Genomic DNA, 15,642 nt, shown 5'->3' with positions numbered 1-15,642 from the left:
CGCGCGGGCAGATTCGACGCGAGCGAGCGGAGCCCTATACCTAGGAAATATTGGTAAACACCAATCAAACTGAAAAATTTTGGTTCTGACGTAAGCGCACGCCCTCCCTGCCTCCCTTCCCCGGCCGCATAGGCTCTAGGGGAAGGGGAGAGGAGTCCCAAGACAAAATTTGTTGCGTGGTGAAAACGCGAGGAAAAGCCAGCGAGACAGAATTTTCTTCCGAAATATTCTTTGCATAATCTCCCGTAAAGTGTTCTGTATTCCGTAGAATTTTGACAAGCGAAAAAGGTTTATGGGAAGATCCGAAATAATGGCGTTTTGAAAGCCCGCGGTCTCATCAATTTTTTAACTTACAGAATTTTCGAGCTCATATTCTAATTGTTAAATAGTACTAACTTTCATTATATCCTCAATTGCGAGTTCTAACCAACATTAGCCGATGCCCCCTCTACACACTTGGGCTTCTACATGGCCCAAATCGGTGAACGGACTGATTCCACGATTTTAATTTCGACAAACGTTGCTAAGTAACACTGAAGTCGGTCACAGGTGTTCGTATAATCTCGGTAAGAGTCGTGAGGTCTTCGGGTGCTGCTTACATGTACTCTTATATATCCCGAAGATCTTTGACATCAGCACAGATGGTGTCTCTTGTAGACACGTTGTAAGGAATACCTGTATGGCGGAATAATTTGCGAAAACGCTAAACCCACACTACACAAATCAGCAATTCTCCCTGATTTCTTGTAGACATGTTGTAAGAAATACCTGTATGGTGAAATAATTTGCGAAACGGCTAAGCTCACACTAAACGAATAAGCAATTCTCCATGATCTCACGTATTACCATTTATATGCCATAGAAAATACAGCCAATCATAATACAGAAAAGCCGTTGTATATTCGACGGTATTCAACCCAACCTTCCCATCGTGCGCTGCGATCTTACTCTCGATGAAATTTAGTAAGGGAATTTTCTATGGCATGGTATAAAATAGTTACACAACACTTTCTCGTGGTATACTATGGAATATCCCACTTGTCACTTGTATTTTCTTGTATACACACTCGCCTAAAGGCTCGTGTGTATACCGAGAAAATACAAGTGACTCGTGGGATATTCCATAGTATACCACTCGAAAGCGTTGCATAACTAGTATATACACTACGAATAGAAAGGGTACAAGAGGGGGCTCTCTGCGCGCATTTTACAATAAGGAGAAAGTTAAGTATAAAAAAAATGATTAAGATAAGATAACTTTATTCAAACACTGTTTAAAATCGTTCCGCAAACAGTATAAAAATAAACAGCATGAAGATCTATCCTCCTGAGTAAACTAACTAATAATTACAGAATTACATTTAATTAAGCTGCTTTTCAAGAATGCCGTGTACAGAACGTATTCGAAGTTGTCGTGACGCAGTCTACGTTTAAAATCTTGTAAAGTCCCCACAGATCGTAGATCATGGAATAGGCTGTTCTACAACTCAGCTCCTCTTTTTAAGAGAAGCTTTTCTTTAAATAACTGGCACGAGGCTGTGCAATAGCATGGCACGACAGGACTACCGAGGTTAGCGAAAAGACGTTTACAAGACATACACAGACATACTTCATCTTCATTATTTATTGCCGAGCTTAAAATTTACCATCTTTATTATTACTTATTAGAAACTTGATGATTTACTATTATTTACAACAAACTTGATGATTTCGACATTGCTGATCCTAGCAGTATACAGGACGCGTGTCACTTATCACCCTAGTAAATGGCCCAGCTCACCATGAGTCTCTCGTAGCTCAGTTGGTTAGAGCGCCCAACCGGAATCTGGGAGGCCATGGGTTTGATTCCCGCCGGGGACTCAGATTTTTTCTTTGTCCCATGCTCGTGTCAAGTTGAACAATTCATCTTCACTACATATTTATGTTAATGTTTAAGGTTAGTAACTCATTTGCACCTAACCATATATGCAACCTAAGAATTACCACTTATACGCAGTGACGATTTTCCCATTCCTAGTTTAAATTATGTTACATACGATAAACACAGTGTATGATACTTTGGTCCCTAAACAATGAACTACGCCGAAAACCTGAACATACAGCCCTTTAAAAAGGCTACACGTAAGGTAAGTGTTATGGACATGATAAACGAAACATGCAAATGCAACGCACGCTTGTCGAAATTTTTAATTTTATCTTCACATATAGCCCATTTTGTTATCATGTATCTCATGCTTGAATCAATTCTTTTTCTATTTTACAACTTTTTTTATCTTACTGTTTATACATTTTTGGCACATCAAAAAAGTTCATGCAGAGGCGGATCCAGGATTTTCAAGGGGAGGGGGGGGGGGGGGCTGTTTACAAATAGTTTGTTTACTATTTTATTTTAGCCCCAGGCTTTTTATGGGGGAGTGGATGGTATCAAATAGTTTAACTTTGTCTGAGCTAACAATATCAACAATGTTTACACCGTGTTTATTTAAATTTTTCTTGTGGATCAAGTGGGTTGGCTAGGCATCCAGTCCCCCCCCCCCCCACCCCTGGATCCGCCCTGTCATGTTTGTATATGTGTGCTCCTCGCCTTACAAACAGAAGGCTGATTCTCTCACAGAGAGACAGGAAAATCTTATAATCCACCTATTGCAAATCCTCTCCGATCGTACACGTCACTATCCAAAACCTTTAGCATGAACTCTGCAACATCCGCGCGTTTCATCATAAACTTGGTACCAGTGTTACATTGTCCTTCCTCGACTTTATAGTTTCCTGTCCGTTCACCTACAAAGAAGAGTCGGTCCCCTGGTGAATATAAGTCCCAGTTATTTGACCCGACACTCGATAAGCAATGTTCGGCCTTGTTTGGCAATTGCAACAAGTTAACTATTCCACGCGTTGTTTCAAATTTTGGAACATGTCGTACGAGGGGATTCGACTTAGAAGCAAACTTTTGCTCAACATCTTTTAACACCAGTCCAAAAGCCCCCCCAAACTCAGCGCCGGGCGCGTGCGCTCAACGACACACCGCGCGAGCAAGCTTTTAAACTGCGAGAAAGGTCAAACGGTTTCTCTTGCTCACAGTGTCCCTTTGTATTATAAGTGGTAATTAGAAATTTCTGTCAACTAAGGATCTAATAGACCCCATCCCGGAAAAATTTTTTTAATTTACCTCTAAAAATTTAAACGCGGGCGCACAAAAGAAAAAAACAGAGCTCCCTTTTAGGCTTGGCTAAATTTATTTAATATATAATTTGTCTCTTTCGTTTATACATTGTAGTGTTCCATTCTAACTGCACGGAAGTATTTTGCTTTTGTCACAAAACAATCTTTTACGCAGCGATTTCTTGTTAAGTTAAACTTGATTTTCTGTTCGATCGGGCCAAACAGACAAAACGAACCGATCGTTTGATGGCATCCCCAAAAGTGAAGTCACGCCATCGCTTAATTTATTAAAAATAAAAAAAAAAAAAAATAAATAAAAAAAAAAAAGGGAAAAAAAAAAAAAAGAAATGCTACTGACATTTTATTTTTCTGGACATCAAGTTTTTCCAAAACAGAGCCAAGGAAACAGCTAAATGAGGAAACACAAATCTTGATCAAGATTTCTATTGTGGCCAGTCATTACAAGCACTAACTAAAAAAATGCTTGCTAATAAGTGCTCTATAGCCTTTAGCAATTTTCTTATTATTCTTAGTCATGTATTAGAAATGCAAGGCCAAACCTCTTTTATCCAGATCAAAAACTCACAAAACCGTTTAGATTATCAAGTGTGGGCCTGAATATCAGAACTCATTCACATTAATTATTCATGTGAATGAGTTCTGCAATTCAGGCCCACAGAACAAAAATGTAGATATAATTGTATTCTTAAAATTACCTTTTCATTCCTTCCAGTATAGCAAACATAGACTCAGAGTAGAAAGTTGTAGGATTAAAAATACTTGCAACAACTCCTAAACAAGAAATTACGGCATCCTTTTCCCTTTAAAGCAGCAATGAAACTCTCCACATCACAAGCATCACCTTTAACCAATTCTAAATTGGGATGCCTAAAAGAAAATAAAAAAAGTGTGATAGAATTTACTTGAAGTTCCACTGTTATCAAATTCTTTTATTTTTAGAGCACAGGTATCCGAAGCTCGCGCAATGAGCAGTGTTTAGAGCAATTTTCAATTTTCAATGGATGGTCTGTGGAAATCAACCACTTGTAACACACTTTAACAAGTTAGATTAAGCATACCAGTTCTGATCTTGTTATTGTTGTGTTTATCAAACCTATAAATACCCATCATGACTTAACATAAACTGGCTACATGTGCAGAATGTTGACTCACTGGTTCACTAGCGTAAGTTTTCCTTAAGTGGAAGCAATTTACTGGTAACCCCAGAAAGTGCAACTTGTCTAAATATAGCTTCTGCAGGAACACACAGATGCCAAAATAATGCAAGACGGGCATAAGGTACATGTAAGTCAGCCCTAATAAGACTTTCTTGGAGATACATAAAATTCCACTTATAAGCCCTGGGTTTATACTACTTCGTAAGGGGTTTTGGATGGGCCAATAAACAGGAGGTCTTATATCTGGGGGGTGAGGGTTTAAAACCAGCTTAAAAAAAAACACGTCACAATGAACTATAGCAGCATTGATCGAAATTATTTTTCATTAACTGGTTTTGAATTTAGCTTTAAAATCTCATCATTAATCAATTTCATTTCAAATATATTATCAATGATGTACTAGGAGAGGGGGGCTTATCTCGGGGGGGGGGGTGTGGGGGGGGTGCATATCATGGGATTTACAATCCATCAAAGATTTTTAAGCGTACGATTGGCCTAAACACTTCATGTGATGTAGCCAAAACTGGGGAATATCAGTTGATATAAGACGTAAACTAAAATTCATATGCAGAGTCTGGGCTACATACAATCAATCAATCAATCAACTTTATTTGCCACTCAAATCCTTTTTACATCAGTTAAAAGAGGAATATATTAAATTTTAAGTAGCAGGAAGACCTCAGCAAGCTTGCTATCGCTTTTCTAAGTCCTGAGATCTCCCCTCCATTTCTAAATTAACATATGGACTTATATTACCGGAAAAACAATGTTACCCTTCTAAGCCTCTTTTTTTGGAGGGGGTGGAGGGGGGGTGGGGGTGGTACAGCAATCAGTTCAATATTTGCAGTCTGAACGATCAGTGAATTTCGCTGTAAAACTTGTACTTAAATAAACGTACCGTTTTTCCACTTTCCCCGGTGTTCTCACCACGGCTGTTACAAGGTAGCCTTGCTCTAGTGCTTGTGTTACTACCTCTTTTCCCGTTCCCCCGGTGCCCCCAAATACAACCAGTTTTAACGCTCTCGAATCTGCACTTTCGGCCGCCATTTTGCTTTTGTAATGATGCGAAAGGCCTGGGTTTGAATTATATAAACCCCTACCCAGGCCCACTCCTTAGCAAAAAGTTTGCTTGTTTGATTGTTCAGTTGTTTGCTGTTTACTACTTACCATGTTGCTCTGTGTTCGTCCATACGACGAACCAGGTGTAAAAATATGGATCCACCCCATGGTGGACCATCTCCGTACGTGGACCCGGACCATAGACCACCTCGTGGAAAAATTACCTTTTAACTTTTCTTAATTTCACTGTAGTGCTAAACAAAATCTGACATTGTGGGAGAAACTGTTCAACGTTAAATTACTCAAGCAGCATATTCCGAGAGTGAATGACAAATTTTCACAAAATTGTAAACGTACATCGGCAATTGCTCGCTCAATTACTCTCTCTTACACTTTTTTTGGTCTTTGTTCGATTATCAATCAATCAATCAATCAATCAATCAATCAATCAATCAATCAATCAATCAATCAATCAATCAATCAATCAATCAATCAATCAATCAATCAATCAATCAAAACCTTTATTTAGACACGATGGGGTAAAAAAGCTACATAGCTTGTGGGGTCGCGTGTTAATAAAACATTAATACTAGTAGATAAAGACATTAAACTATATTAAGGTAAAAACGCTAAACTTATCGCTAAAAATAATTTAAATTACTAAATTGTTACAACGATAAAAAGCGCTTAGAACTCTTACAATAGAGGTTGTTAAAATTTTTAATTATGTTCGACGTGTTGATCATTTTCATAAAACTCCTAAGGGATATTGCTTCGTGACACTCTCGCGGTAAAAGACTCCAGACTGCCCTTCTGTAAGATGTTGAAAGTTTCATGGAATTGGCATTAAATTATGAAGGAATTAGTAGATTTTTTTTTCAGAATCGCGGAAAGTTTGTACGTATTTCTTAAAGTGACCCATTTAGAGCGGTCAAGGACTTCGGTAGATCGCATGTCTTTTGGTAGGTTAAAAATGATCCTTGCCGCTCTGCAGTGCAACCTTTCAAGTGCGTCAAAGTCGTCTTGATGACTCATGCCCCCCCCCCCCCCCCCCAGACGGTTATACCATGCGTGACTGACGGGATAATGACTTTGTAGTATTTTTTTTTTTTTTTTTTTTTTTTTTAATTTTATTGAAGATAATTTAGTAGACTTTACAATATTAATTATTAAAGAAGAAGGCGAAAAGAAAAAAAAATACAATATTGATATTGTAGTATAACTTTAAAGAATTTGCTTAGGTAAAAACCTACACTTCTTAATGAAGTTTAGTTTATCTGTCAAGTTCCTCTTAGGGTTATTGACCTGTGGAGACCAACTCAAGTTTGTCATCTATGTCAACGCCCAGGAGTCGGCTATGTTTAACACAATTAAAGCAGTTTTCTTCTAGCAGTATCGGAGGAAGGGGGACAGTGATAGATCCTTTGTGGATAAGCATACATTCCGACTTTTTTCGGGTGGGGAGTGAGCTTGTTGGTAGTGCACCAGGCGTATAATTCTTTAAGTGATTGATTAAGGGCAGCTGAGACTTCCTCTATACTGTTTCCTATACAGTAAAGAGTAGTGTCGTCTGCGTACATATACACGGCAGCTGACTGTACAGACTCCACGAGATCGCTTGTATACAGGACGAACAACGTGGGCCCCAGAACACTGCCTTGTGGAACGCCGGATGCCACAAGGCTGTAGCTAGATCTCTGCCCGTTCAGGACCGTATAGGTATACTGTGACCTGGACGTTTGATACCGTAAAATTCCGGTTATAAGCCCCCCCCCCCCCACCGCTTATTAGCCTCTCCCCCCGGTTATAGGCCCATCTACCTGGAAACAAAAACTACATCCGATTATAAGCCCCTCCGGATATAATCAATATAAGCCCCCCCGTGCCGGAAGATAGTACTAAACAGGGCTAAATGTTGCTTTATTATGAGTTTTTAACTTGAAAACGTATTTCGATTAACACTCCAATGGCTCGTTTTGAAACGTTTTTTATTCCGCTTATAAGCCCTCCCGGGTATAAGCCCTTCCGCTTATAAGCCCACACAAAAACCCTTATGTATAAGCCCAGAGCTTATAACCGGAATTTTACGGTAACTCGTTAACCCGCGTATACCATATTTGCACTGGAGAACTAAACGAATCCAATCATTCGATTAACTTCAATTAAGCCGATTAGATTATCGCGTGAAAACGCTAACGTGACTTTCCTTTTAGAATTCTATAGAAACTGCCTCGTCCCCAGGCGTCCTCCTCCTTGGTCGTGCACGGGGGCAACCATCGACCCCCGCGCTTCCTGTTTTCCCGCGTTACCGCGTTAACCGACCGGCCGACCGGCACCTGGGGACTAGGCTTTTGTACATTATGCTAGCATTTTTTCGAGCATTTTAGTGAAGCAAAAGCATTGAGCATTATTCGTGCATTTTAGTGGTATTTTCCCGGAAAATTATTATTTTTAGAGAAAATGAAGACTAAAACTCAAAATTCAACAACAAATGACTTTCTATAGATAGTCAACTACTTTCTGTACTTAGCTCCGCAGTCGATTTCGAGGATTATGTTTTTTTGCCTGTATTTATGAACTTGTATACGCATTTGTTGTTACTTGCAACACTTGAACGTTTTTGTAAGACTTTGTTTTAACAGCTAACACCATGTTAAAAACTTTGAAACTAACTTAAAATACTCCGTTTGTGTAATGAGCATTATCTGAGCATTTTAGTGACTTTTTTTTTGGAAGACCGAGCATTTTTGTGGGGAAAATGGAGCATTCAGATGGAGCATTTTAGTGGCAAAACAAAAGCATAATGTACTAAAGCCTACTGGGGACGAGGCAGCTATAGAAAACTTTGACAAATCTGTGGTGCTTATATAGACAGTAGTTCGGCAGCGAAATAATTAACTGATAAGGATAAAAAAAGCCAGAAAAAAAGTGAGTTATCGTGTGTTGCCCGTGTTGTTTCGACCGTCTTCCATCATCCCGTTTCCCGCCCCCCCCCCCAAAAAAAAACAACAACAACAAAGAAAACAATGATTCCTGCATCCCGTCATGAATAACCAACTTCCTGCTTCTCGCCGACCCCTTACAATCCCGCATCCCGCCTCAAAAGTTCCTTTCATCCAGTATCACAGCAGCGAAAAAAGGCTCATCCCGCATCCCACCAACCCTATGTTAGACCCTCGATAACTGGTGTGCGACAAATTCAGCCCAGCAGACTTGTAGAAATTTTTAAGTACATATCGTGTTATCATTACCATTATTGAGAGCTAACTATCAACAGGCTAGCCGGAGCGTTATTTAGGCTAACCGGGACCTTTTCTTAGGTTAGGCGGGGCGCTATTCAGGCTAACCGGAATGCCAGTCAGCCAGACTGCAGTCTGTATTTTGTTGCACATCGGTAGATACCTGGTGTCAGAGAGCACAATGAAACAGATCTTTTAAAGTGAAATTTATATCATACATGCACCTGTTTTTATAATTTTCCCCTTTCAGTGAATACATTAAAATATATTTTTCTGCAAATGTTTTAAAAAAATATTCCAAATTCACTTTTATTAAAAAACTCATTAATAATTCATAAAGAAAATACAAAAGAAATTAATGTTTAATGAGTGTCTTTATATCTGATAAAGACACGCCTAAACTTAACGTCCAAATTTTTTAGGCCAAAATAACCCCAAATCTAAATATTAGTGCAAGAATGAGTTAATCTACATCAGAAGATTTTTAAGCCGTTCAATAAATTCGCAGTTCGTGTGGTATCTAAGATAAGATAAGATAAGATAAGATAAGATAAAAATCTAAGTCTAAAACACTCGGCTGCGCCTCGACAAACTTGATAAAACACTGCTGCTCATTTATTAAACATTACGTAATAAAAGTTTTATTAACTCAGCCTAATAGCTAAGCAGTCAGAAAGTTTCGTCCTGCCATCTTGTGAAATATGCTGTAACTAACTACGATCTTGAAATGTCCATATTGAATTATTATCATATTCATTCAAATGACAATAAGTTTAGTATCACGTTTCAAGCATTTTGGGGGTGAAAATTAAAGGAGAATTGGAGCTCAAAATTTTAGCTGCACATGAAGAGTTTTTCAACATCTTTTCTGCTTCTCAGTGTAAGTTAAGTTTTGCCGGCTCCACTGTTAATTGCTTACAGATGTCAAAGAAATACCAAAATGTAACTAATCAAATAACAATAGAACAGGAAACTGGACTTTTTGCAAGATCTTAAGACAATCACTAAAATCTGACCCTTTTTTGTCGCTTGACATATGACACTGCCTTTATTTTAAGTGGTTTGTATTTAATATATATTATCTAGATAGTGTTTTATATTAACCGGTTGGACTATGTTTCAATGTTTTGTATTAAAATAAAAGTAATGACTAGTATCAAAGGCATGCTGAAATTATGCATGCAAAGGGCTGTGCAAAGCTGTTACTTTTTTTTCTTGCGGATTGCACGCCTTTCATGCTAGCCAATAATATTTTCGTTATTGTCTGATGCAATCTGCAAAAGATATCAAATCTTAAGCCAGAAAAAACCTAAATGGATCAGTAATCAAATACTCTAAATCCTATTTTGATATTTTGTTTACAAACATAAAGTTCTGTAGTGTTTTTCTTGAACATTTTCACAATCCAGCAATTGCAATTCCTTTTCTGTCGTACTCATTACTTTCTAGAGTCTTCAGCATAAATTCTGCCACGTCTGCACATGTGATCTTGTTTGTTGTTCCAGTGTTACATTGCCCTTCCTCAACCTTATAGTTCCCGGTCTGTTCACCTGAAAAAGTTGCAAGTCATGTCAGTCTCTTTTAAAGAAGCCCACTTTCTCTACACAGAAGCCTTCTATTTATTGTGGTTTTCAGTTAATATATGTGACTTCTAATTTTCAAAATTCAACTAATGATTGCCTTGTTTGCTGTCGTGACAGCCAACGAACCATCAAAAACAAAAACAAACAAAATTGATCACAATCTACCAATCACAACTGGTGGACGTGACCTTTTGACCAGGTTAAAGTGAACTTTCGTTTCCCGATAGGCTCACTAAGATGATTGACGGCAGCAAAAAGCATAAACTGTTGGCTGAGGATTGAATTTCAGAGTTTGCATATTACTGAAAACAGCAAGTAACTTGCGATAAATAAGGCTAATTGCAGTTTAAAAGTTTATTTGAAATAGTAACAAGGCTCTGATACAGGAATTTATTCCTGCGTGAAAAAAATAATAGTATGGAATAGTATAACAGAAGTGTGAGGTTTGAAGTGTGTGGTGTGAAGTGTGTTGTGTGTGGTGTGAAATATAAAGTGCAAAGTGGGTAGTGGGTGTGTATGGTGTGCAATGCAAGTAGTGAGGCTAAAAACTGTTGTCAGTGATGACTGAAAATGTACCTCTGTAGCAATAAATTTGATTAAAGATTAGATATCTTGATATCTGTTAGCAAATGCTCACCAAACAATGTGTCACAACCCTCCAAGTTAAGACCATTTTTGTCGCCATGGCGACTAAAATTTTGGAGCTGGCGACTAAATTGGAACTGAAGTCGCCAGATTGGCGACCTAAATTGAGAAGAAGGATTTAAAGCGTGAGCTTAATATTGTTCACTGGCGACGAAACTTGAGCAGTTGGTGGCCAAATGACCACTAAGGAAAAAAATAAACTTGGAGGGTTGTGTCATTTTACAAACAGCAGGACTTTCAATAAGATTTAAAGAAGGTGGCTGACCTTGTGCAGCACCTGTTGGAGGGCAATAATATAAGCGGGAAACATCTTATTGCAGGTGCTGGCCGGATCTCATTGAAAGTACTGACAGCAGCATTTTTGTCCCCAGAGCCACTTGTCCCTCTTAGCCGGCTGAGGCTGGGGCACAAGGAACAAGTGGCTCTTGGGACACATGATTTGATTTGCTGGAATTGAACAAAGGGAATAGGCCATTTCCGAGTTACCCTATGCCCCTGTTTCAAAACGAGTCTACGTGCGAAACTATTCATATGAAAATGAAGGTCCATTTTCATGCAAATCAAACTCATTTTCATTTAAATGGTTTCGCACGTAGACTCGTTTTGAAACAGAGGCAAAGGGTAACTCGGAAATGGCCTATTTCAAGCCTAGCCTATCAAATCAACCATTTTAATTTCTCGTATAACAAAGGAATTTTTAAATGTTTCATTTGATTGGCTGTTCCTTTTGTTCAAATCCTCAGGTGGGTACTCGATATACATGGCGGGGAGGGGGGGGGGGGGAGTCGACATATTTTTGGGGGGGTTGAAAATTTACATGCTCAGTATTTTTTTGGGTCAAGGAATCTGTCATGTATTTTTTTAGGTCTTAAAAAATACGCATATTTTTTGGGTCTTATCTTATCTTATCTTATCGAGTGAACTTTTCATTTCGGGTTTTCCTTGCGATCAGTGGATCGGAAAAATTACTCATTCGAACCTTTTTTTCAGCGAGGTGTGTTCCCCCCTCTGACATGTATACTTCGAGTACCCCCCCTGGGTATAAATCCTGCCAATCAAAATCATGTGCCCCAGAGCCAATTTTTTTTCGTGCCCCAGGCTCAGTCAGCTAAGATGAACAAGTGACTCTAGGGACGAGAATGTGACAGCGGGTCTACATACCCACTAGTAGCCGACAAGGCCTAACAATAGTGTAATTCAATGCCTGTGGGTCACTGCTTTCCAGCATTTTTTCCATGGTTGCCATATCCTTGATCACTCCATTAAGAAACAGTGGCTTTATAACCCATTCCAGAAACCAGTAATTGTTTGGCCCTGGCTGAGTACACCATGATGTTACAGTCACCAGCCGAGTGATTTTGTGCCTAAGTAAGGAAGTTATAATAAAAATAATAAAAAAAAATTATGAGTGAAGTATTTTTTTTTTACTTTCAGAACATAGAGTTACAGCACAAATAAGAAAACTGTGAACAATTTGATTTAACTTGGACATGAAACTTTTTTGTACAAAACCATCAAATGACCTGACAGCTCAATCTGCGGGGAACAGTTATAAAGAAATTGACTGTGATGGAGCCAAAATATCTTCCAATGAAAGTATAACAAAAGTGTTTATTGTTTTCAGATTTGCACAGCGAGGTGCTGCACCCGAATAAGCACCATACAGTACTTAATAATAACTCTCAAGCTATGTAATTCAACAATCAAGATGTGAAGTACATGTAGTACTTGTATAATAATGTTCTTCAAAAATTAGGCATCTACACAGGATACTCAATGAGCTATCTGGCTAAAAACCAGGTTTAACACATTGCTCACCTACTCATTGCCTCTGTGATGGCATTCATGGACTCCGAGTAGAAAGTGGTTGGGTTAAAAATGTTTGCATAAACTCCTAAACTGGACAACACAGCATCTTTTCCATCAAGAGCAGCAGCAAAACTCTCCACGTCACAAGCATCTCCCTTCACTAACACTAAATTCTCATGTCTGTTGAAATGAGAATGTTGGAATATGAACAAGAGTGAATGTCTGCCATTCACTCTTGTTCATATTCTTGTAACACAGAATGAAATCAAATAGGTATCCAAGAAATGTCGAAGAGAACTTTATGAACATTAACATAAGTTCTACAAACGGTAACAGCAAAATATCCAGCTCTTTACAAGTGAGGTAACCTAAATTTAAACTGAGCGAGGAATTATTTTTTTGTTTATTTAAGCTTACGAAAAAAAAATATATTTTAAAAAATAAAAGCAATATATTTATTTTATAGGAGGGTCTATTTGATACAAAGACAGGGTAAATTTGTTTTTGTCCTAATTAAAATGGCGAACACCTTTTTGGAATTGGCTACAGTGCTTTAAAATATTTAGGAGCAAGTGGCTACTTGAAAAAAAAGTTATTTTACACCCTTGATAGGACATTCTTGGCTGGTTACAGTCGCTTTCTTTCGGAGGCATTGAACCGAACTCATTAATTTGACTAATTTTGAACACACTTAAGTTTAGCTGTACGCTAGCATGCAAAGGCATTTCCAGGTTTCAGGAGACGAAAAAAAAACCAAATGCTCTTGCAGGCCGCTAGCTCACTGCGCGATGTTTATTGAAATCAAATGATCACTCACTGAGTGAAATCCTCAAAGCCTGGCTCTAGATCGACCTCGAAGGATTAATTATAAGAAGATTAAGAAGATGTGGGTGCCCTTTTTTGTGGGATACATTTACTGTTTGTTTGTTTGTTTCTTTGCCCAGTTCTACGTAATCAGAAGTCCAGAGATCATATAAGTCGTAAACGACATTGTGGCCTCAGTTGTGTGTGAAATAAAGAAAAAATATAATAGGTTCCAGATACCGCTGTGTGCAGGTCTAGAAAGTGATAATTTGTTATTTTAATTAAGTTCATAGCAATAAATTAATAAAGCAATTAAAAAAAAGAAAAAAAAAAACAGAAAAAATCTTGTTACGCCGATTCTTGTTACGCCATTCCACGTTCATCCGATAACTAACAACCATTTATTTGTTTATTTATTTGTTTATATCTATTTATTTATTTTATTGTATTTTTTATTTTATTTTTATTATTTTTATTATTTTTTTATTTTTCATGATCCGGTCCGTGATCCGATCTGTGATCCGATCCGTGATCCCATCCGCGATCCGATCCGATTCAGGTTTTGTCAACGCCGTTTAAAATATTTAGGAGCAAGTGGCTACTTGATAAAAAGTTATTTTACACCCTTGATAAGACAAGCTTGACTGGTTACAGTCGCTTTCTTTTGGAGGCATTGAACCGAACTTATTACTTTGACTGATTTTGAACACACTCAAGTTTAGCTGTACGCTAGCATGCAAAGGCATTTCCAGGTTTCAGGAGACGAAAAACCCAAATGCTCTTGCAGGCCGCTAGCTCACTGCGTGAGATTTAGTGAAACTAAATGATCACTCACTGAGTTGTCAGTTTCTCAGGCGTTCTCACTACAGCCGTCACATGATGTCCTTTTTCCAGTGCTTGTTTTACCACCTCGTTTCCTGTCCGACCTGTAGCTCCAAACACAACAAGTTTGAGCTTTTTGGAAGGACTGCTGTCTCCCGGTGCCGCCGCCATGTTGGATATGAAATAGTTGAGGTGGGACTGGGTCAGAGAACTGTCACATTTCGGGAAAGGCTGGACACCAAAGAGAAACTGCCCCACGCCGTTTTGATTCAGACAGGTTTTGTTAGTCTCTCATGCTCAGCAGATTGTTTACTCTGCTAATTCCGATGCTCTGTTCCGTTATTTTAATTGGTTACGTTTTTCTGCAACTAGAGTACATTCTTTGAGAACCCGGTCGGGGACGGGGCTCTTCTTAAATCGGACTCTACTCGGAGGCTCCGGGGAGCTACCTTTTCGCTGGAATTTTATAAAAGGGGAGACAAAGCTGTAAGCGAAACTGTAGGCGAAAGTGAAAAATTAAGAAAGGAAATGCAGTATCCTCTCTTTAGGTATCTGAAAGGGGTACCATTTTCTATCGAAGGTATACGGAAGGCTTACCTTTTCTGTCAAAAATGGTATATGAAAAAGTTAGGGGTTTCGACCTCGGAACTGAGCCTTCCCGTATTAAAACAAAACATGTTTGAGTATCCCCCTCCCCGAGGATCTTGAAACTCGTGGTAAACTACACTGATTGAAAACGTCATTGGTTGAAACGTACTATAGCGACTGACTAAATAATAAATAAACGTAGCAATCGCTAATTTTTATCGCGTCTTTATGAAAATCACAATCTCAAAGAAAAGTACTTGGGACACCATTTAAAACGCGACAATTCGTCACGAATGCTAGGAAATAGAGATCCCCTCCCACCCATCCCCTTTTACAATGGTACAACATTGGAAGTGGGGAAAGGGGGAATTACTAGATATTTTGTGTTTCAGACGGCAAAAACAACAACAACAACAACAGCAAGTGTCCTTCTCCCATCGCCAATCTGAATTACTTTTTGCTCCGTCTGGCGTCCCAAGCTTTCGTGCGTTTCTCATCTTCTCGAAAAAACAAAAACGAGTGCAACCCAGGTGATAGTGAAACCGCCTACGTAATACTACTTTTTGGGGGTTCGCCGCAAGATTTTTGTGTGAAAGGCCCCATGTCAAATACAAAATGACGTGCTATTAACTTATCACGCACAGTACAAAGTAATGGAAATGGAGAATTTGGTCCCGAAAAAGAATGGAAATAACGCTCGATACATACTCCGAGACAGAAATGAATGTGACCAATCTGTCAGTGGGGGTTATA

The 15,642-nt window shown here is 38.7% G+C and overlaps 2 protein-coding genes across 2 annotated transcripts; both read right to left on the bottom strand.

Annotated features, from left to right (window-relative positions):
• Positions 1–3,882: 3,882 nt before the first annotated feature.
• Positions 3,883–5,387, bottom strand: LOC144640174 (flavin reductase (NADPH)-like). Its single transcript, XM_078499387.1, has 2 exons — positions 5,239–5,387; positions 3,883–4,050 (listed from the first exon to the last, which is right to left on the bottom strand). Exons 1-2 carry the CDS (start codon positions 5,385–5,387, stop codon positions 3,933–3,935), a joined length of 267 nt encoding a protein of 88 aa, XP_078355513.1. The 3' UTR covers positions 3,883–3,932.
• Positions 5,388–8,847: 3,460 nt separating this feature from the next.
• On the bottom strand, positions 8,848–14,486 carry LOC144640163 (flavin reductase (NADPH)-like). Its single transcript, XM_078499381.1, has 4 exons — positions 14,315–14,486; positions 12,685–12,855; positions 12,028–12,230; positions 8,848–10,188 (listed from the first exon to the last, which is right to left on the bottom strand). The coding sequence occupies exons 1-4, from the start codon at positions 14,470–14,472 to the stop codon at positions 10,037–10,039; spliced, it is 684 nt and encodes a 227-aa protein (XP_078355507.1). The 5' UTR covers positions 14,473–14,486; the 3' UTR covers positions 8,848–10,036.
• Positions 14,487–15,642: the final 1,156 nt, after the last annotated feature.

Source organism: Oculina patagonica, unplaced genomic scaffold (assembly GCF_052425735.1).
Source record: "Oculina patagonica isolate OP01 unplaced genomic scaffold, crgOcupat unplaced2, whole genome shotgun sequence".
NCBI classification, from domain to species: Eukaryota; Metazoa; Cnidaria; class Anthozoa; order Scleractinia; family Oculinidae; genus Oculina; species Oculina patagonica.
Note: the sequence above shows the minus strand (reverse complement) of the source record. Positions and strands in the feature narration are given on the sequence as shown.

Coding starts and splice junctions, on each gene's coding strand:
- LOC144640163 (XM_078499381.1), bottom strand. CDS start 14,472: ATGGCGGCGGCACCGGGAGACAGCAGTCCTTCCAAAAAGCTCAAACTT. Junction 12,856..14,314: donor CCTGAGAAACTGACAACTCA/GTGAGTGATCAT, acceptor TCATTTCAACAG/ACATGAGAATTTAGTGTTAG. Junction 10,189..12,027: donor GCCTTGTCGGCTACTAGTGG/GTATGTAGACCC, acceptor CAACTTTTTCAG/GTGAACAGACCGGGAACTAT.
- LOC144640174 (XM_078499387.1), bottom strand. CDS start 5,387: ATGGCGGCCGAAAGTGCAGATTCGAGAGCGTTAAAACTGGTTGTATTT. Junction 4,051..5,238: donor CCGGGGAAAGTGGAAAAACG/GTACGTTTATTT, acceptor ATTTTCTTTTAG/GCATCCCAATTTAGAATTGG.